This window comes from Rhamphochromis sp. 'chilingali', assembly GCF_963969265.1.
Source record: "Rhamphochromis sp. 'chilingali' genome assembly, chromosome: 21".
Taxonomy (NCBI): Eukaryota; Metazoa; Chordata; class Actinopteri; order Cichliformes; family Cichlidae; genus Rhamphochromis; species Rhamphochromis sp. 'chilingali'.
Window position 1 is genome coordinate 18,060,760 of NC_137949.1, and position 21,686 is coordinate 18,082,445.

The window sequence follows — 21,686 nt, forward strand, 5'->3', positions numbered from 1 at the left end:
GCGACTTTTAATTGAGGATGTTTGAATTGCTCGTAATGCAGTAATTAGCATTTGTCATTTTAAGTGAACAGTTCATCAGTTTATGATTATGTGCAGCTGACTCGAAGGAAAACTACAGCACCTCTCTAATGAAGGAACTGTCCCGCAGTGCTCCAGTTTGCCTCGCTGATGATTTTGAACACCAGTGCTGGCTTTTTCTATGTATTTGTTTTTGTTTTTTTGTCTTTTTATGGACTTTGAGTGAAATATAGAATATCAACAGACCTTTGCTCAAATCTATACTCCAAGCTGTGGGTCCAAGTATGAATGAGTAACTTACACTTTTTCCTCCTTGTTTTCCTGTTTCTCTCACACTCAGTACCCACACTTCTTAAAGCGGGAAGGAAACAAGCTGCAGATCATGCTCCAGCGGCGGAAAAGATACAAGAACCGAACCATTTTAGGCTACAAGACTCTCGCGATTGGATCTATCGATATGTCAGAGGTACAGTCTTGCCCTGCATATATGCTCATGTTCTTCGCCTCAAGTGTTAACAGTGGGTTCAGGAGCTCTGCTGCACTTGTGTTCTGAAGACTCTCTTTAATAGCAGAAAAGTGCCGGTCATTTTTCTACCATCGTGCCAAAACACTTAAAACACTTAAAAATAAGTAATAATTGAAAGCCTTAAATTATCCTTAACATGTCCCTCTGTGTGGATACAGTTCTTTTTTTTCCCCGTTTCAACCCAGATTATGATTTTTATTAAATAAATACACATTTTATTGTTGTTCAAATTAGAGGCTTATAAGTTCTAATAAAAGTATCTTCTGAATTAGGGCTCATAACCCAAAGAGATGTTGGGCAGCTTTTTGTGCTCATCCAAAAACCAAGTGACTGATTATGAGCCCTTGGCACAGACTTGTAAAAGATCCTGTCCTATATAGACTCTCAAACTTAAAGAAACACACAGCGACCTCAAATCTCAAACCACAAGTCAAGCTGTTGGTGTTGTTGTTGCGTTGGTTGTCTGTGGTCATTCTCTTTGCAGTGGTTTGGCTTTTACTTTAATAAATTTTGTGTCTTTGTTGTTTGCAAGTCATTTTGTGCATTGTGTTGTTGTTTGTAGGCATTTTTTAGTTTCTTTTTGTGTTTATGGTGAGAATTTATAGTCAGTTTTGGATTTCTTAGCAGTTTTTTTTAAATAATTTTGAGTTTCTTTGCTGCTGCTTTGAATTATGCTGAGGCTGAGTACAGTAATATATCATATCTTTGTCATGCCTTGTACCTCGTTGTGGTAGTGAACAGCTGCTTCACAGACTCTGTACTGAATGTTGTCCAGCAGGCCTGTTTTTTTTCCCCCATCTTTTCAAAATCCAAATAAAAAGAAGGTAACTTCTCTTTGAAAATTTTCTGTAACCACCATGAAGAAAATTGACAGTTTAATAGCAATAACACAGGTTTAATGCATTTATTCTCTTATACTTTTAGTAGATGAATCTTTTATGTTTTAGGTGCAGTTCCATGATCTTTGCATAAGATATTAAGCATTTGTAAAATCATCAAACATATGTACAGCGGCATCAGAAAGACGCTAAAAATGGAGGAAAAAATAGAAACAGGCTTTTTGTGTTTTAAGAAAACCTTGAAGACACAAATGAATGGCTTGATTTCACTGCACATGATGCTGATCCACCAAGCAGTTCCCATTTGGCTGACAAAGCTCAGCGGAGCTTATTAAGGTCACATCTCGGCAGCTGAGAGAAGGATAAAAAAAGCATTAATGCAGCTGAGATTGGGGGGGGGAAAGAAGAAGCACAGAGCTGTACTGACTCGAAAGAAAGAAACAGTCCCTACAGTTTCAGCTAAAGGATTTAAATCTGTGAACAAAACCTACCACATAGGATACAGTGTAAGCTGCTGCAAGGGGATGTATGCAGTCTCGTGAGTAGGGATGGGTATCGAAAACCGGTTCTTGTTGAGAACCGGTTCCCACTGTTTCAATTCCTTGGAATCGTTTGCCATTTTTGCAAACGATTCCCTTATCGATTCCAGTCGCCCCGAATGACGTCACCACGTTGCGGAGCGTCATTTACCTGGCAGGAAACACGGCGCCTAAGCGGCTCAAACGCTCAAAAGTTTGATTATACTTTATGAGAACCGATGACAACAGGGCAACTTGCAAAGTAGATATTTCATTTAAGGGAGGAAACACTACGAATATGCAAAAGCATTTGCTCACAAAACACGCGATGACACGCGTTTTTAATTCCGCTCCGGACTCGTGACTCTCAACCCAGCAGCAGCGGTAGCGTTTGCACGTCCTCTCCCGTTAATGCGGCAGGTAAATAATCAACTAACAGTGCATATTATGTTAGCGCAATCTGCCTTATTACAAGACCTGCCATTACTGTACATGTAGGTGACCATGATGAGAGAGACAGACAGAGTCTGGCTGGCGCTCGCTGGTAGTTCTCGCTGCAGTCTACCGGTAGCGTCTCCTTTCAGGCCAGGATAGACGAATGTCACCGAGCAGTGTCTAAGTTTGTGGTCAAAGGCTTGCACCCATTTGCCACAGCAGATGCCCCCGATTTTTGGTAAGTGAATGTGTTTAATTGTGGGCAGGGACATTACTGGATATTCTTGTGTAATTGCCACAGAACAATTTATGTTATACTTTGTTATTGCTACAGAAGAATGTTGCAGCTTTAAGGCAGGGATGACTCCTGGAGTTGCTTTCTCACTGCATATGCTTTATTTCACAATCAGATCGATTCGATAACAAAAACATACAGCAGCTCCTCTCCTACTCCTAGCCCTTCGCTGCGGTGGAAAAAAGAACGACTTCAATCCCCTTCAAGGAACATACGTACAAAATAGTTTTCCTGATACACCAATGGGGCGTTCAATGCCATCTTGTAAATATGAGGACTCTGGCAGAGTAACAGTTCAAATGAAAAATACACCAGAACAAACAAGCAAACAAAAAAAGAAGTGTGGGGTACCTTTGAACCAATGAACAAAGTATAACAATTTATACTTTTTAACATAACCCGACCCCGTCAATATGTGATATGTCTCACAAGAATATTTATTTTATTATTTTACATTTACAATTTTTTTTCCTGGGGACCCTGTGACACCCCATTGAAGAGCCGTAGGCTGGATCTCTCAAGATCTCACTGTTGGGTTTGTAAGGCCATGTTACTCCTAAATTTCTATCTTGTTCAAAGAGAAGATATAAAACAAAGCTCTGAGCTAATCGACCTTAGTGTTCTCCTTTTTAAAAAAAAAAAAAAGAATCGATAAGAGAATCGATAAAGAATCGAATCGTTAAACAGAATCGAAAATGGAATCGGAATCGTTAAAATCTTATCAATACCCATCCCTACTCGTGAGACTGTTGGAGCAGAAAGGATTGGTCTGATTTTCAGCAGTATTGTCCTTAAGTGACCTGGGTTTGTTCTCTGCTTAGGTGCTGTGGAAGAAGGCATTTGACCTTCAGCTGTTTGTGTGAAGCCTCTTAGGTAGTGTAGTACCTGCAGGAGGTGACTGAACTGGGCATTTCCTCTCTCGCTCATGATGTTTGGCCTCTCGCAGGTGATGCAGCACCCGACAGAGGGAGGCCAGGTTCTGCCTCTCTGCAGCAACCAGAAAGACATGCTTGGAAAAGTGGCAGAGATCTGGATCTTTTCCCTGTCCAGTCAGCCAATAGACCATGAGGAGGCAGCCCTGCAGGGGGGACAGAAGATCAAATGCTCTGGTATGCTTTGCTTCTCATTACCCCTGATGCTCTGAGGCAAAAACAGCGTGACGCCATCACAATCACCTAATATGCTTGATGAGTTAAACAGAGTGGCGTTTCACAGGGTTTAGAGTGTTTTTTTCCCCCACTTCTCTTTCTCTAATCACCATGAAAGCAATAAAATCCAGGTAGCATGCAACATCATGCATATATTTAGAAACTGGCTGGTTGTCAAATTTTAAAGGGGTCATCGAAAAATGTATGAAGCATCTTCTACACTCAGTCTTTAATCTGCCTGCTGTCTCCAGATAACTACTCAGAAGAAGAGTACGAGAGCTTCTCCTCAGAGCAGGAGGCCAGCGATGACGCCGTGCAGCCACAGGTGATTTTATTTATTTGTTTATTTTTAAAGGCTTTTGCAGTTTGGGGGGATAACATGTTTTACATTATTCAGGTCAGTCTGTATTCTCTCTGTATTGGTTTAAACATGTGTCCTTCATGTTTTCAGGATCTCGAGGATGACGAGTATGACGTGAGAAAACCAAAGAAGCAAAGGAGGTCGATTGTAAGGACTCCCTCCATCACCAGAGTAAGAGATGTGAAACAGCAACTGCAGATCTACTCTGAACATCCTGCCTGCAGGGAAACAAAGCTTTCTCTGTGACAGTGAATGTGTGGTTAATTCTCCATCCAACCACAGCGTGACAACTTAAATTTTAAGAGTTTGGCCTGATGAAGAAAGCCGTGTTAATTAGAGAGCTTTAGATTAATTTTGTCGCCATTTTCACCTTTCTGCACTCTAACAGCTTAACCAAGGTTAATTGGCTTCTCTTGTAAAGATAATTTAGTTTCTTTCTTTATCTTGGCACGTGTCCTGAACCGCAAAAAAATTATTCCAGATTCTGTTGAAGCTCTGTTGCTGCACTGGGCCTGGGAGTCCAGTTGACTCGTGGGTTTTACTTTTCATTTGTTTATACCTGAGGTAAAACTACTACATAGTGCAAGAAGGTTCTGGATGCAGAAAACTGCTATAAAAAAAGCGCCACACCTATAATTAGCTGCTTTTCAACAAACCTAAACAGCAGATGATGGATGTTATAAGGCTCAGCAAGCCAGAGCAGCAGATGAAAGCCTCAGAAAGCAGATGGAGGATGATGTTGCTTGATTATTGATTTACATGAGCACACACTGCAAAATCGATACCCGGCCAACACTGCAAATGTATCTACTGCTGGTAAAATTACTAAGTTGGGCTCAGCAGTGGCTGCAGCTGTTTTTTGTACTGGCCGAAGTAATTCAGAACTAGGTCACAATCTGACTTGCGGTTCTGCGTTTGTTCTCCTGTGTTTTAGCAGCAGAACTTTAAGCAGCGTGTGGTGGCTCTTCTGAAGAGGTTCAGAGTTTCAGATGAGGTGAGTGTCACTGTCTTGCGTTGGTCTGGTCGTCTGACTGTGGAGCTGCAGAGCCATCGGATATGTGATGTTTTTGTATTTGTGAAGGTGTTGGACTCGGAGCAAGATCCTGCAGAGCCACCTCCCGATGTGGAGGAGGAGGATGTGGACCTGGACAGCGTGGAGTTTGAGAACCCCAGCGACAGCGGCCCAGACATGGATGATGACGACAGCGTCCTCAGCACGCCGAAACCTAAACTCAAGTGAGTGACATACTTATCCATGGTGTTCATGGATTTCCTGCTGGTTAGACTACATGGACTGTATATAGCTTCTGTATGTAGCTTCTGGTCTTTCTAATCGCCAGCAGGGGGCAGTCCTCTTGTTGCAGACATATCTTTTATTGTATATAAATCTGTAAGAAAAGCACCTTTTGCTCACTTTAATCTGTGACCTCAATTGAGTTTATGTTCTCCTTTGTACGGTGGCCCTGAGAGGCCAAAAGGACTGCAACTTAAGAAAACTCCAGCAATAAGAAAAATGCTGCAAAAGCACACAAAACACAACGCAAATGGGAAAAACGACAACGGAAATAGGAAAAAACAAAACAGAAATAGGAAAAAACAGATTTCCAAAAGCACAAGGGAAGTGTTTCTGGGGAGACAATAACCCGACGGACCGGTTGCAGGAACCAAAATATGCTAATAATTGCGCTGGGAGACACTTAAAAGAAGTGGAGGATCTATTGGTTTTGTGAGGAAAGAAAAGATGAGAGGTAAGTTAGTGTTAGCCTAACTATTAGCCTAAAAATCCGTCATCAGTATTATATGAATCGTGATAAAACACACCTACTATGTTTTGGGTTCCTGCAACTGGTCCGTCGGGTTATTGTCTCCCCAGAAACACTTCCCTGGAGTTTTCTTAAGTTGCAGTCTGTTTGGCCTCTCAGAGCCACCGTACCTTTACAAGTTTCAGCTCTTTGTTAATACAGCACAATGTTTATTTTGTAAATAGTTTTCCCGTTTACAAGATATTCCCTCAAATATTCCTTAAAATAGACAACAAAGGAGGGGCGCGCTTTAGGATGTGGCCTCTTTGTGACTGACAAGGTGTGAATCTGCGATTTACTTGGTGTATCAGTCAAATCTGGCTTCTCTGTGTAAGTCAGCAAACCAGTTCACAGCAGCTGCGTCTATTTTACCTGCTCTAATGTAACGTTGGCAGAAATTCTTTTTAATTTGTTACAGTTGGTCCATATTTTTCCAAAAATATTCTGAATAGTGAAAATGTTTAAAAACGATTTATAAAACGGTCCAAAAGACTCATGTGTTTATGTGTGGGAAACAGGTGCAGAGTTTATTGGGACATGTGCAAACTTACTTGGAAATATAATATGCAAGTCAAAACAGAGTTTGCACAACTCAAACGTTCAGATTTGGATTCCTCACTCCATAAGACTGATTTTCAGTCCAGTTCTTGTGTAATTTGGCATAGATCAGCCGTTTCGCCCTGTTTCTCTTTCTTAGGAATGGATGCTTGACAGACTGAACTCATTTCTGGCCGTGTACTTACCCCCTCACTCAGAGGAGACTGCCAAGTCAATAAACCTCAGCAGGTATATTTACATGATGTGAAACAAATGTATTTTTCTTCTGTTTCAGGCCATATTTCGAGGGTCTCTCCCTCTCGAGCTCTCAGACTGAGATTGGCAGCATCCACAGCACTCGGAGCCACAGGGAGCCTCCCAGCCCGGTGAGACCCCCGACACACGAGCACATTGTGAAACACCAAATGGCCTCCAGTAGTTTCTGCTTATCTTCCACATTAATTGATTTCAAATCTCCTCCTTCACTTAAACAAATGAGTTAAGTAACATGTGAGTGAACAGCTGGAGGCAGGTGAGCTGCTCTGATGGCTTCTCCGGCTCAGGTTTTTCCTTCAGCCTTCAGGTTTATCCCTCTGGTTGCCTGTTTGCGAAACTGTAGGGCTTCAGTTGAACTAACAATTCATGATGATATGTCGAGTCAGACAATGCTTTACTTTCTCTGAAATTAAAGTTTCCCAGAGTCCATCAAATCCAGGTGATGTTTATTATTCTTCCCACAACCTCACTCCAGGTTGACCCAGATAAAACCAAGTGCACCGGGGATGACGGCGTGTCTGATAACATCCCTTTTGTGAGTGTGAATCTAAGCTTTTTCAGATTGATGCACTGACTCAATATTGTATTTTTATTATATGTAAGAAAGGCTAAAGAAGATCTCCTGTGTTCTCTGTAAGACTGTCAATAAAACCTGTAATCCAAAGACGATCCTTAAGGCATTTAAGATGTGAAAAAGTGTTGAAGAGCAAGAATGCAGAAACACATCTGCCAGCTCTTAGCTCATAAACACTGTTCCAGTTTTTCTCTGCTTCTGTTTCCCCTCAGGAGCAGCCAGAGGCGGTGACCCCAACCACAGAGCTGGAGATGGACAACATGGACACGTTTTTAGAGAGACTCCCACCGAGTGGCAAAATGACCAAAACAGAGTCTCTTATCATTTCATCCAACAGGTAAAATATACATAATTTAATGATAACACACTTATTTCAAGCCTGTAAAGGCAACGCTGTAAATGCGCACGCATGATTCTTCATGTCTGAATGCAAAGAATTGTTTAACTTGTCTCTCTCTTCCTTTGCTTTTTTTGCTTTTAGGCAGGAACCAAAGTTGGCAGGGAGGCGAGGCAGGAGCACATCGCTGAAGGAGCGCCAACCCAGCAGGCCCCAGAATGAGAGGGCCAACAGCCTGGACAATGAGCGGTCTCTGGATACCAGATGCCACCTACAGGTAGGAGGGTAGAAGTGCAGGGGAAACCAAAAACAAACCAAAAACTATGAATTTTCTTGTATTCACAGGCGTGGGAAAGATTTTCTGAATATTAAAGATTTTGGCATTTAGCCTTTATTTGACAGCGGGGAAAAATAGACAAGAAAGGAGGGAAAACGTGTCGAGGGAAGACACATAACAAAGGGTAGCAGGGTGAACTCAAAACCAGGCCGCCTAATTTCAGCCAGAAAGCATAAGCCAGTGCACAGGAATGTTAAAACAGTTAATATGAAGATAATTCTCAATTCAGGCAAGAGAGTCACTGTTTTGGCAGCATATATGTATAGGACAGAGGTGCTTATTGTAATGACCGTCCGTGTGTTAATGTATTCATAGACATGTCTAATAGATTGTGCCGGAAAAGAAAAGTATGAGATCTTACATTAACATGAACCTAACATTAAGGTTTACCTATTTTACTTCCCTAGATTCCCAGAAAGACAGTGTATGACCAACTTAACCACATCCTGGTATCTGATAACCACCTCCCTGATAGTATCATCCTCATCAACACGTCTGACTGGCAGGGCCAGGTAAGCAGCAGGCCTTTTCAAAGATAAAGGTCTTACTTACTTGTATACAATTTTCATTTAGGTCATTTAATTAATTAAATTTTCTTTGACCAGTAGTTTTTAAGTGTTTAAAGATTTACAGAGCATTAATTATTGGTTTATAATGGAGTCCCTCCTCTCTCAGTATCTTTCAGACATGCTGCAAAACCACCATCTGCCAGTGGTCTGCACCTGCACCACGGCTGACATCCAAGCTGCGTTCAACACCATCGTCTCCCGCATACAGAGATTGTAAGTCTGCCTCCCATGCTTTATGAAAGCACGCACACTCTGGATTAATGTTGCAGTAATGCAGAGCTGCGCTGCTCGTTTTTCTCCCTAGCTGCAACTGTAACTCCCAGACGCCTGTTCCTATAAAGATAGCGGTGGCCGGAGCGCAGCACTACCTCAGTGCAGTTCTGAGGCTTTTTGTGGACCACCTGTCCCACAAAACTCCTGACTGGCTCGGCTACATGAGGTTCCTCATCATCCCTCTAGGTTTGTGACGGCGTAGCTCTCGTCTCTTCTGTTGTTAGGTGCACCAGTGAGGTCATGTTTTTGTTTAGTGGGATTAGGCAAAAACTACTTTGATGATTTTCTTTAAAGTTGGTACAGAGGTCGAGCACGGACAAATGGAGGCCCATTAAACTTCAGGTGGCGCTTACAGCAGAAGCAAATGGTTAGCATGGGTGGAGGACTGGGGGCTAGAGGTGGAGCTAGACTGTTAAGCAAGATTATCCATGTAACCATCACGTACGCTATATGGACAGAAGCGTTGGGCCACCTACACATTACACCGACAGGAACTGCGAGGCTATACTGTGAAGCTCCCGGCACACAGTTTTTGTGCTGATGTTAATGCCAGAGCTGCTTTAGAGCTCTGCAGTTAGAGATTCAGCAGAGCTTGGGCGACGTTTACACACTCTACACCTCAGCACTCTGCAGTTGAGCTGAGCTGCTGTGGTTCCTAAATGCTTCCACTTTTCTTCAAGAGGAGGCGCAGCTTCCCTCGAAGGGCTATACTAAAACGTTGATGTTTTATGTTTTTATAACAACATGCTGACCTATGTGCTAGAAGCATTACATACTAAAATGATGTAATTTATTATCTTCATATCCATATGATTGGAGCAGAATCGGCTGAAATCTTTGCCTTCTATAAGCTGTAAACACTTTTTAAAGATATATTCATTTGTGACTGCAAACTGAAACTACTGCTACTTACTTGGAAAAAATTACTTTATATGATTTCTCACATAAGTTATTTTATTGGGTTTTGCTTTCCAGACCCATTTTCTGTCAGTCAGTCAGAATCAGCTGTGAAGCTGCTAAACAGGAAGTCATACAAGGCTCCTTTCTCAGTTCTCAGTTTGTGCCTTCTCGATTCCTTTCCTCACATCTTAGTCCCTTCAACCAGGGAAGAAAGAAGGAGAGAGGAGCTGAGGCGACACACATTTATCAAAATCCTTAGACATCCTTGCTTCAAAGTCTGCTGTATCCCTGATATAACTGTGTTTGTGACTTTTTTATTTTTAAGGCTACTTCTAACAAAAATCAAATAGTTGACCAATTTATAAATAACTCAAACACTTTATGAATAGACATAAATTATTCTGCTCCTTCCCTGGTTTATATATCCCAGCTGTGTGCAACTCTGTTATACGCTGCAAAAATACTTCTGCAGAGGATGTAAGTGTGCATCCTCAATTATATCTCCTCAGGCAAGCCTCCTCTGTCCTCCGACCTCTGACCTCCAGATAGATGTTGGGATCCAGTAACGTCTCTTAGCATGGCATACAGAGGCACAGGCAGGAGGACTGAGGACAGAGGAGACAAGGAGGCACAAATGACAGAAATGAGAAAGCGACGTGCACTCAGGGCCTCACTGTAAGGAAGCAAAAGCAACTTTGTGGGATTTGACCACTAAAGCTAAAAACTTTCATGAGCCGTCTGGATATTTCAAATTTTCTGTTTGTTTTTTTTCATATTCGCACATTTGTGAAAAGCAGACCAGCAGCTTTTTCAGAGGTCTTGTGCTCTACTAATTTTTCAATATTTAAAAGTGCTGTATTTGTGTAAATTGCAGTGCTGCTTGTTAATATTAGTTTTAACCTTGTTGTAGTGGAAACGCGGTGGTGATATTGATGTCAAACTGCAGCAGCTCTGCACTGTTTTTTTTAAATCATGACTCTCTCTCTTTTCCATTGGCTTTAGGTGCACATCCAGTCTCCAAGTATCTCGGCACTATTGACTATCGATACAACAGTTTGTTCCAAGATGCTGCCTGGAGGGACCTGTTTCACAAATCAGAGGCTCCAGTTGTTGGTGGGCTGTCACGCTTTTCTTTGAACAACATAACACTCATTTGTTCAAAGTTTAAAGAGCTCTTAAAGAGCCACTGAAATTATTTTAACCAGAAACATAATTATGATGTTACATGCTCACTAGCCACTTTATTAGGTACACCTATTTGCTTGTTAACACAAATATCTAATAAGGCATTAACCTGCTGAAGCTCAAAATTTAAACTCAAAATGAGGGAGAAAGGGGATTTAAGGGACTTTGAATGTGTCATGGTCGATGATGCCATCTACTTCCCATGCAACCATCTCTAGGGTTTTACAGAGAATGGTCAGGGAAAAGAAAAAACAACATCCAGTGAGTGGCAGATTTTCTTTGAGCTGCCTGGACAGTAACACTGAAGAGCATCTCTAAATGCACAACACGCCAGACACTGAAGAAGAGCACACCAGATGCTTCTCCTGTCAACTCAGAACATTAAACCGAGGCTACAGTTTGCACCAAAGTTGGACAACAGACGAATGCTGCGTGTCTGGTGGTCTCAATTTAAGCTCCTACGTTCGCTCAGATCATCTCAAAGGAGTTTATTGAACATGACAGAAAGTTTTCTATAGTCAAATGGCTTCCACAGTCACTGGATCATAGTCCAGTGAAGCACCTGTGAGATGTGGGGGAACTGGACTTTCTCATCAGGGGTGTGTAGCCCACATATCAAAATCTCCAGCACCTTGTCGAATCTATAACAAGTATTATGGTAATTCTGAAGGCAACAGTTGACCCATACCGGTACCAGTAAAGTATACCTAATAAAATGGCTGGTGAATGAATACTGTATGTTGCTGACTCTGTAATCAGGTACTAATCACCGTCTCCTTTACAGTCCAGGAGAACCCAGATGTAGTTTCCAGGGTAACACAGTATATGGTGGGAGCTAACGGAGCTCACCAGCTCCCTATCGCAGAGGCCATGCTCACCTACAAGCAGAAGAGGTACGTGCTTTTTTTCTCAGGATTTCACCCTCATTTAATGACAAAATAAAGTTACAATCTAGTTGTTATCAGAGATGCATGGAAGCCTTTGTTTTAGGCGTTACAGTCAAAAAATCGGAGTCTATGTTTGCTCTAACATATGCTTCTAATGCAGAGCTTTCAGTATTTTTAAACGGGGTTTCAAATGTTTATTTAAAGAGAAATCCACAGTGATAAGTTACTAGAATCTCCCTGAACATTACAAATTGAATTAAAAATACCTGCACTGCATATATTATTACGTATATGCTGTAAGTATGCTTCTGTGGTGCAAGTTACTCACACGCACAAGAAGGTTTTAAAGCAAACATTAACTACGGAGAGTAGATTATTAGACATTTGCTAGTAGTAAACAGCCAGCTTAGCTCAGGCGAAGATTAAAGGCCACAGAAATGAGGTGCACCTTCTGGTTTCCATTCAGCCCCTTTTTGAAAGAAATACTGAGTGAATAGTTTCACTAATGTTGCAGGGTTTGTCTGTTTGTGTGGGGGTGGGTAGTGTGTCTTCTAAGCATCACTGTGTTTCCATCACTGTGTGAGTGAATAACATGATTTATCTTTGTGTTGTATGTTTTCTTTCTTTGAAGGAAAAAGAGCTTTCATTTTGATTTTGCAGTAAGGTATTGTGAACGATAGTCTGTTTCTCATGTAGCCTGGTGATTCATGCGCTTTCTCTGTGGTTCACGCATTTCTCCTTGAACCCTCTCATTGTTTTTTGGATCTTGTCGCTTTAACAGCTGGCTAAATTATCAAAAGTTTCAATGTAAGCTTTCCAGAGTAAAGCTGCAACGACACAGAAGCAGTATGAGATGTTTGAAGCTGCACCAGATGAAGTTTTGATTTTGACGTTTTTATGAAATCAGCCAGTGGGATGCAAAGGAGCTTTATACACTGATTACATTTCTCAGCATATAAAGATATTTAAAAATAAATAAAATAACCACATTAGTTAGGATGTTGTGTAAAATATATATGTAACAGGAGCACGGTGACCACTGTGTGTGTTTTCTATAAGTTTCAAAGTTAAATGTTTCCCCATTTCTCAGTTCAGATCCTCCTTTGTTGCAATTCTCCCTTCTGGCAGCATAGGTTGTTCAAAAACATGTGTATCTCATTCAGCATTGGAGCTTCCACACATGTGCATATTTCCCTATGTCTGGTGCACTAATGTGATAGCATCTCTACTAATATGCATGCTCTCGTTTGAGCTCTGAACTCGTACAAAGCCAGATGGGTCCCCCTCTTGTTTGGTCCAGAGGACGTCAATTTAAAAAAGGAATTCAAGTTTTGATTGGTCAGGCCAAAAGACTTTCTGGTACATATATCAAATGAGCACTGCCTCATGTATTTTATTAACATGTAGAGGTTTAACGGTTCTTCAGAACTGCTTTTCACACCATGTGGTTATTTCCACTGCTGTGCATGTTTCTTTTTAATGCAGTGCCATCTGAAGATAATTTTTTTAGCCTTGCATCTTGATATTTCCCCTGATTCTTGGAATCAGATGTTTAAAAACCCTAAATTCTTTAATTAATTGACCAACTTTAGTGGTAGATGTTGGAATAGCTGTTTACTTTCTCATTCTTTAGTTGCCCACTGTTTTTGCAAACAAGGCTGTTGTGGTAGAGAGAGTAATAGCTTCGTAGTGCAGTGTTTAACACAACAGTCAAAAGTCATTTTGTAGTAATAGAGAGGGGACGATTTATATATCATTTCTATCTGCTCATAAAGAAACAACTATTGGGTGATTAGTAAACTGAGCTGAGCGCATCTCTGTGCTAAATGTGCTAAAAGCTAACGAAAACTGTTTTAAATGGATGTTACAGCAGTAATAACCCTGCACATAATCCTCTGTCAAACCAGGAATTGGCATGGTTTGGTATGGATTTAATAACCATGATTTAATATTTTAATTAGTGAACTTTTAATGTGCAGGAAGTAGATTCGGTTCCTTTTGATTGGACCAATGTTTTAATAATTAAATTTTATCAGCATCCACTGAAGAGCTTTTAGTGCTGCATGTATGCAGGCGTTTGCTGAAACAGAACAATTCATTCTCAGCGCTGAGCCGCCGTAATTTTCAAGGAACAATTGTGCTGTTAAAGTGGCAGGTGAACATTTACAATCAGCCTCTTTTGTTTCTCCCTCCCTGCTGTTTCATGCTTCCCGGCCAATCATGTCTGTCTGTTATTTATCTACTAAGATGTATGAGATGTGGATACTGTCAGTAAAAATAGGGTGTTATGTTGATGCACTCTTCTTTTATTTAATTATGAGCTGCAACCACCAACAACATTGTTTGGTTGAATCCAGTTTAATATCGGACAAACATATTTATACATGTACACACAAATTACACATACAAGTCTGTAGGGCTTTAATAGCTAAACAGGCATTTTATTGTATGAATATTATTTATTTCTAAATTATTTTAATAGGCTGTGTCTTGGAGAGGTTCAGGTGATTTGATTATTTTTATTTTATTTAATGGAATAGCTCAATAAGCACAACTATATATCCATTTATTTTGGAGAGCATCACTCTTTCTATGCGCTTGTCTGTAGGTAAATATCCATGCACAAATTTGAGGTAAATCTTTAGACGATCCTGCTGGATGTTCAATAAATAATTTTAATAACTTACTGGAAATTGTGCAAATTTGTTTCAGTGAGAATTATTAAGAAAATATTTGGAGATTATTGAGATCATTGAGAAGTGCCACTCTTGGACATGGAAAAAGCTTATTTTAATTAGAGGAGTATAAATGCTTCTATAAAGTGCATGTTCATAATTCAGCTGTCTTCAACTGTTTACATGGGTTGATGTGCATGTGCATCTTTCAGATATCAAACATTAAATTTAATGAATGGATGAAGTGGCTCAAACAATACTCACGTACTCTGTCGTGGTCCATACCAGGCAGACATCAGGCTCTCTCTCTCTCCGGCTGCTTTGAAGTGATTACAGCAGAGATGTGTTTGTGTTGGAAAAACAAACTGTTACCTACTGTAGGCTGTCTCTCTCTCTCTCCCCCTCCTCTTTAGTCTCTCTGTTTCTTCCCTGGGGGGGCGATGGCAGGTTTCTTCAAGGCAAGAGCAACGACCTTTCGTGTCGCTGAACATCTTTACATTCAGAACACGTAGACCTACAGAACAGTAGAACTTTATTCCGGCTATTTTTCTGGGTATTTCCGGGAAAATAGTTCACACAGTAGAAGGCTTGTTAAATGTTGTAATGCACTACCTCTGACAGGTAGTGCATGGAGCCAAAAGGTTTTGGACTTAGGTTGGTGCTCTTCCTTTTCATTGACTCCTTTATGACTCTAGTTGACTTGTTCCCCTGATGGACTTGCTGCCTTGCTGAACGCCCTCATGACTCTGTTTGGGTCGATCCAGTCTGGTGCTGCAGTGATTTGATGGCTTTGCTCGAGGCCCCAAATCGGCCAAAAGCTTGCATGTTTTGCTCTCTGCTTCTCCAACTCCAATCAGAGGCCTGCCGTCAGGAAGTGAACCCGTTTTAGTGGAGGTTAAATCCAAGCAGCATGTGCAGCTGAGCTTTGCATAGTCCCCTATGCAAGAGAGGACTCAGTTATTTCCAGATGTAAAACAATGGAAATCAGCATCACCCAAAGTCATTATGCACAAGCTACTAATGACTAGATTTCAATGTTACTAACTTTAGATTTACATTTCTTCAAATTATAATCTTAATTTCTTTTAGTACTCTTTGTAGCCAAGTTTAGGAAATGCTTGTAGCATGTATTCCCTTTAGAGCTGGCTACTTTATTTTGATCAAACTCTAATTTCTCTCCTTGTGCCTTCTTGTTACCTGCACTCGTTACAGCCCAGATGAGGATTCATGTCAGAAATTCATTCCTTTTATCGGGGTAAGTATTATCTCTCTCTCTGCCTAAATACACTGATCAGGCATAGCATTATGACCACTGACAGGTGACGTTTACCTCTTTATCGTGACACACGTTAGTCAGTGGGATATATCAGGGAGCGTGTGAACATGTTGTCCTAAAAGTTGATGTGTTAGAAGCAGGAAAGGGCTTGAGGATTTGTGCGAGTTTGACAAAAGGTCAAATTGTGAAAGCTAGACGACTGGGTCTCCAAAACTACAGCTCTTGTGGGGTTTTCTTGGTCTGCAGTGGTCAGTGTCTATCAAAAGCAATCCAAAGAAGGAACAGTGGTGAACCAGCAACAGGGTCATGGGTGGCCAAGGCTCACTGATGCACATGGGGAGTGAAGGCTGGCCCGTGTGGTCCAACAGACCGCAAATGAGCTACTGTTGTGGAAAAACTTGATGCTGGTTCTGATTGAAAGGTGTCAAAGATTACACAGTGCATCGTATTTTTGTTATGCGTGAGGCTGCATAGCTTCTGACCAGTCAGGGTGTCCTTGCTGACCCCGTCTACCGGTGAAAGCACCAACAATGGCCAAGTGAATAACAAAAGATGATCACGGAGCAATGGAGGAAGGTCTGGTCTAATGAATCACAGTTTCGCTTGCATCACCGGGTGTGTATGCATCGCTTACCTGGGGAACATCTTTCTGTGAATAGAAGGTAACCAGGCGAAGGCAATGCAATGCTTTGGGCAATGTTTTGCTGGGAAACCTTGGCTTCTCCCATTCATGTGCATGTTACTTGGACAGGTACCACACCTAGCATTGCTGCAGAGGATGCACCCTCTTTCATGGAAATTGCATTCCCATCCTCTTTCAGCAGGATAATGTGCCCTGCCACAGAGAAAAAATTTGATCAGGGATGATTTGAGGAGCACAGAAGCGAGTTTAAGGTGTTGACTTGACGTCCAGATTCCCCAGATGTCAATCCAAGTGAGCATCTGTGTGATGTGCAGGACAAATAAGTGTAGGTGTGAGGGATCTGTTGCTAACATCTAGGTGACAGATACCACAGCATGCCTCCAGGGGTCTACTGGAGTCCATGCCTCGAGTACTCAGGGCTGTTGTAGCAGTAAATGAGTGACAAGCACAATTTTAACCAGGCAGTCACAGTGTTATGTCTGATTGATGCAAATGCTGCACTTTTCAGTTTATCTGTGGGTTTTTGTGGCACTTTGAAGTGGTGCTTAAAGTGATAAACCTTTGCTTTTCCATTCTGTTCTTCAGATGGTGAAAGTTGGCATTGTGGAGCAAACAGCTGCAACATCAGGTACACCACTGTTTGGCCACTTTGTGGTTGTTGAATATTAAAAGAGATGTTTTGTCATAGGCTGCATGTTAAACCTTTATATAAGACTTCATTAGACAGCTTTACTGAATGAAGTGAGCAGCATTGCCATATCTACATTCCTGTTGATCCTTATGAGCTTATTAGATGTAAATATATTCTCAAGGCATTAATAATCAATTCCAGAAGGACTTGTTGATTTATACTGTAGCAATTAATCCTGTGAGCCTGATGTTATATCATCTTTGTTATGCTGAGACTTTGAATAAATAAAAAGCTTCATGTTAGTGTTGCAAGTCAACAAGAAGACATTTTTGTGTTTAAAGTCATTTAAATGGAGAGATGGCTAGTTTACTGATTGTAGGTATGATGCAATCTAACAATATTTCAAAAGAAATTGCAAGAAATTGTTATTCCTGATGCTGCTTGCCTCCTTTCACAGCTCTTTTTTGCTTTTTCCTTTCTCAGGAGACTCTGATGATGCAGCGCCTCTGGGCTCCTCGCTGCTCTCCTCCACCCCTCCACAGGTATCACCCGCTTTCAAAGAGGCATCGCCCACGCCGCCCTCGTCTCCCTCTGTCAACACCAGCTTTTGTGCTTACAGGTAAGATGTGCTGCCTGCTGGAGGGAAATTACATCAAGTTCTTTTTTACTAATGTCCTTGTAAATCAAAGCAACGTCTCTGCACAAAGTTTAAAATTAAATGTTTGAGCCAGAAGATATTTCATCTTCTGAGACTCTATACAAAGTCTAAGAGCAAAACTGGCACATTGCAAGAAGCTTTATGCAACGCAGTCTCTTTGAGGGGTCCCAGCTTTCAGATTCAAAGCTACTGATGCAAATTCTTTACAAAAATCTGTAACGTTTTACGACTTGTACGTGTATTCCACAGCTGTATATTTGTCTTTCATTTGTTTCATTTAAGCACATCTTTCCTTTAAAGTCTGAAGTTTCACATATCAGGATATAAAAATCTGGTTTTTTGCAGCTTCTAAAATGTAGAAATATTTGAGTGTGTCATTGTTTATTTAACAAAGAATCAAAAGAGAGAAGCAGTGTGAATAAACTAGAGAGATTAATTATTTTAAAAATGAATACCATGTTCGTGTACTTATATAGTGCTGTATTTATGTACATTTTCCTAAAGACAATGACTGCGTGAATTCCTTCTATACGATACTGCTCAATTCTCTATATTATCTCATATTGTTTTTATGTAATTTATGCAATAAAGTTTAAAATTAAAGCCTTTTCACAGTATCAACATTGCTGTTTTCCTGCAGCTCTGGTGGTCAGGTGGAGCTCATGGGGCTTCAGGTGGACTACTGGGTGGCTCCGACAGAAAGGAAGAAAGATGTGGAGAAGCGAGACTCCTCCTCCAAAAACACTCTCAAGTGCAATTTCCGCTCGCTGCAGGTCAGCCGGCTGCCACTGGGGGGCGCAGAGCCAAGCTCCCAGCCCACCATGTCTATGACTGTGGTGACCAAGGAGAAGAATAAGAAGGGTATGTTGTATGACTGTGTTGTCACGGTGCGCTGAGGCAGTCGTGGGAAGCCCAAAGGTAGGGGTGTCAAACTAATTTTGCATCGTGGGCTGCAAACAGCCCACTTTGATCTTACAGTAAGGGGGCCGGTCCTGTGAAACTCCGCCTTTCTGTCAGTATAAAGAAGTTTAACTACATAATATCTTAGTATAAAAAAAGCACAATTTCAAACATAAATCTCGGGTTTTCTACATGAAAAAGAAAAAGCTGCTGTGGCAAAGAAAGAGATCTGTGAGCATGACTCCTCGGGCTTAAACTGAGAAATAAATGTGCAAAATCACAGAAAATAGTAGCTCGTTGTTCAGACCGCCTTGTAACTATAAAACAGAAATATTTTGTTAATTCCCAGAAAATGTCATATTCTTTTTTGTAGTCCCTTTGTATGAAAATGAATTTCTGTAGTTGATAGAACACATTTTTTGTTTTGTTTTTTACTATAATTTAATTGTTTATCTATTGATTAATTACTTTGGTGTAATATGAAAAGCCATGGGAGAGGTCTTAATCAGGTTGAAAATACATTTAAAAGTCCAAAATGTATGCCCTTCTTCACTCATTCCAGAGCCATCTAGTGGCCCGAATTAGAGGCTTCACTGGGCCAATTCTGGCCCCCGGGCCTCATGTTTGACACCCCTACCCTAAGGGTAGACTTTGGTTGTGAATGAACCCTGAAAAAGTCAATAAACTCTATAGTAGTCATTAAGAAAACAGTGTAAAATGATTAAATCCAGTCTTGCAAAAATGTTTTCACATACGACTCCTGAGAGACCAGAAAGATTCTGAGATCACAGTGTGCATCTCTGTTGTTCCCTTCTACCAGTCATGTTCCTGCCAAAAAAGAGCAAAGACAAGGAGGTGGAGTCAAAGAGTCAAGTGATTGAGGGCATCAGCCGCCTCATCTGCACTGCCAAGCACCAGCAGACCATGCTGAGAGGTAATTTTCTGCACAGACCTCCTGCTCTGTTTACTCTTCTTGCTCAGCGGCCCAGACATCCTCAGACAGACCACAGCTGCTTCTATTTTGACTGATTACTCACATTTTAAAAAGATCAGATCAGGAGTTGTTCCTCGCCGACCACTTCGTACTAATCAATATCTAATCAGTCAATCACATGGTGGCATTTAGGCATGTAGACATGTTCAAGATGACAAGATGGCATGGTTGTCGGTGCTGGACAAGCTGGTCTGAGTATTCCACAAGCTGCCGATCTACTGATCCGCATAGAAACAGCTGCGTTTTCAAAGATGCCCGTGTAGGTGTGGACTTAGCGTAAAAGAGTTAGTAGTGTATTACTACCTGATTGAATTTTTGAGGTGTGAAATAAACCGCAATGGAGTTTTACAACAAAATATGGGTGTGTGTGGCTGGAGGATGTTTGTGTGCGGGGGGGGTGTCCCCAACTCTGGGAACCTAATCAATGCAAAAATCTATCTGGTCTATTGTGGAACTACTTTATTAACTTCTGTTGTAGCTCCAATAAGCAACTTTGCAAAGTTTAAAGTTTAAAATTTGCATGAGCCGTGGAACTGAGACCAATAACCACTTTCATACTGAGAGCACTTTTTGTTCCGTGTACTGCGGTGTGGCAGTTTGGCAGTTAATATGTACATTTGAAAGCAGTAACACCTGTTACATCATGAAGAGGACCGTGTGAATTTCAGCGAAAAGCAATGTTTATTTTTATGGGAGGGGTGTTCATATCTGGTGATTCAGATCTTAAGACAAGAGGAATACTTGTTCAGCATTTATTCCCAAACTTTAGCGTCACTCATATCAACAGGAAATGAATCCATAAAAATTGTGAGCTATTTGAAGAGTAGTACTGGATAATGCAAAATAATGCATGCCTTGCACATACCTAGAAGGAATATTTGTTATTCAAGGACCCTCGTTAAGAGTTTAAAAAAAGCCATTTCATAATGAACTCCAAAGAAGACCACGACCATGTGCTTTTACACATTCACTCAGCTGCTAACTCAAAACCCTAAAGTGCCATGAATGGGTGAAGTGTGTCACCTCTTGCTAGATTTGCAGGTAGAAATACTTCGGCGTGTAACCGTTTGTCTCTTCCTCCGCAGTGCTGATCGACGGCGTCGAGTGGAACGATGTCAAGTTTTTCCAGCTGGCTGCTCAGTGGTCCTCACACGTCAAACATTTCCCCATTGGGATCTTTGGACACACGAAAGGCCCTTATTAGCAGCACCTAAGAGACTGAAACATGGAGGACAGCAAACCCACCCTCCCTGCCTCCCTCCCTCGTGCCAAGAGCTCTTAACCCCCTTCCTCCTACCTTCGCCTGCACAGTTCCTCCTATTCTGCTGTCTTAATTTAAACTCCTGCTTTCCACACTTGCATTGTCCCCGTTATTTAATCTTTTGCGTGTTTTTTGTTTTGTTTTGTTTTGTTTTTTAATTTTCTATTTATGTAAACACATCTCAAGGCAGAGCTGCTATGAGAATATTTCTTTACTTGGCTTTTTAAAACAAAAATCCTGCTGACGTTTTATAGACTTTTGAGGAAAAAACATTAATTGAATAACAACTAGAAATGACTTCTAACCTTTAACATAATGAGTGCCCTGGTTTCACTTGGCCATCAGTTTTTTTTGTTGTTGTTTTTTTCCTTTTCAAATTCGATGAGGATGGTTTTAAACACTTGGCCAGCACAATTAATCACAGCTATATTATAAAATAGAGCCATCTGCCTCATAATAAAGGTCATATTTTCTAATTACAGAGAAGAAATTTTGGATTTGCAGCCACAGTGACTGTTGGCAGTTCATTGTCTTAAGCCAGAGGGAGAAAGGATAAACGGCCTCCGTGAAGAAGTGTAATGTGCAATAGACGAAATATTGTGTGAATGCGATTCTGCTAGAAGATTTCACACTGCTCTTAGTGGTGATTTTCACTCTTTGCATCCCTTCTCTTCTTTACTTTACCCTCCTGATAAACTAGTTCAAGGTTTGAAGAGAAGCTTTTTATATTAGAATTACGAGCGCAGTTAACCACAAACTTACAGGAAAAACTTTGGGAAATGCTATCTTGTTGAGAATTGAATGAGAAGATTAATACCTCTCTTATTTTTT

The 21,686-nt window shown here is 41.0% G+C and overlaps 1 protein-coding gene across 5 annotated transcripts in view; it reads left to right on the plus strand.

The window, feature by feature from the left end:
* Positions 1 to 21,232, plus strand: part of pacs2 (phosphofurin acidic cluster sorting protein 2) — a 69,995-nt gene extending 48,763 nt beyond the window's left edge. For 2 of the 5 annotated variants that reach the window (XM_080871725.1, XM_080871728.1), the window contains 22 exons: positions 359 to 484; positions 3,578 to 3,740; positions 4,031 to 4,104; positions 4,231 to 4,311; positions 5,075 to 5,134; positions 5,222 to 5,376; positions 6,775 to 6,865; positions 7,231 to 7,290; positions 7,542 to 7,666; positions 7,811 to 7,943; positions 8,411 to 8,515; positions 8,679 to 8,785; positions 8,877 to 9,031; positions 10,748 to 10,858; positions 11,715 to 11,823; positions 12,449 to 12,481; positions 15,705 to 15,747; positions 16,997 to 17,039; positions 17,526 to 17,661; positions 18,341 to 18,561; positions 19,421 to 19,534; positions 20,680 to 21,232. In XM_080871725.1, the coding sequence (XP_080727851.1) occupies positions 359 to 484; positions 3,578 to 3,740; positions 4,031 to 4,104; positions 4,231 to 4,311; positions 5,075 to 5,134; positions 5,222 to 5,376; positions 6,775 to 6,865; positions 7,231 to 7,290; positions 7,542 to 7,666; positions 7,811 to 7,943; positions 8,411 to 8,515; positions 8,679 to 8,785; positions 8,877 to 9,031; positions 10,748 to 10,858; positions 11,715 to 11,823; positions 12,449 to 12,481; positions 15,705 to 15,747; positions 16,997 to 17,039; positions 17,526 to 17,661; positions 18,341 to 18,561; positions 19,421 to 19,534; positions 20,680 to 20,798 (2,364 nt within the window). In that variant the 3' untranslated portion in view covers positions 20,799 to 21,232. Of the gene's footprint in view, positions 1 to 358; positions 485 to 1,934; positions 2,322 to 2,399; positions 2,575 to 3,577; positions 3,741 to 4,030; positions 4,105 to 4,230; positions 4,312 to 5,074; positions 5,135 to 5,221; positions 5,377 to 6,774; positions 6,866 to 7,230; positions 7,291 to 7,541; positions 7,667 to 7,810; positions 7,944 to 8,410; positions 8,516 to 8,678; positions 8,786 to 8,876; positions 9,032 to 10,747; positions 10,859 to 11,714; positions 11,824 to 12,448; positions 12,482 to 15,704; positions 15,748 to 16,996; positions 17,040 to 17,525; positions 17,662 to 18,340; positions 18,562 to 19,420; positions 19,535 to 20,679 lie in introns of those variants that run through there. The other 3 variants (XM_080871729.1, XM_080871726.1, XM_080871727.1) reach the window with 3 other exon arrangements.
* Positions 21,233 to 21,686: the final 454 nt, after the last annotated feature.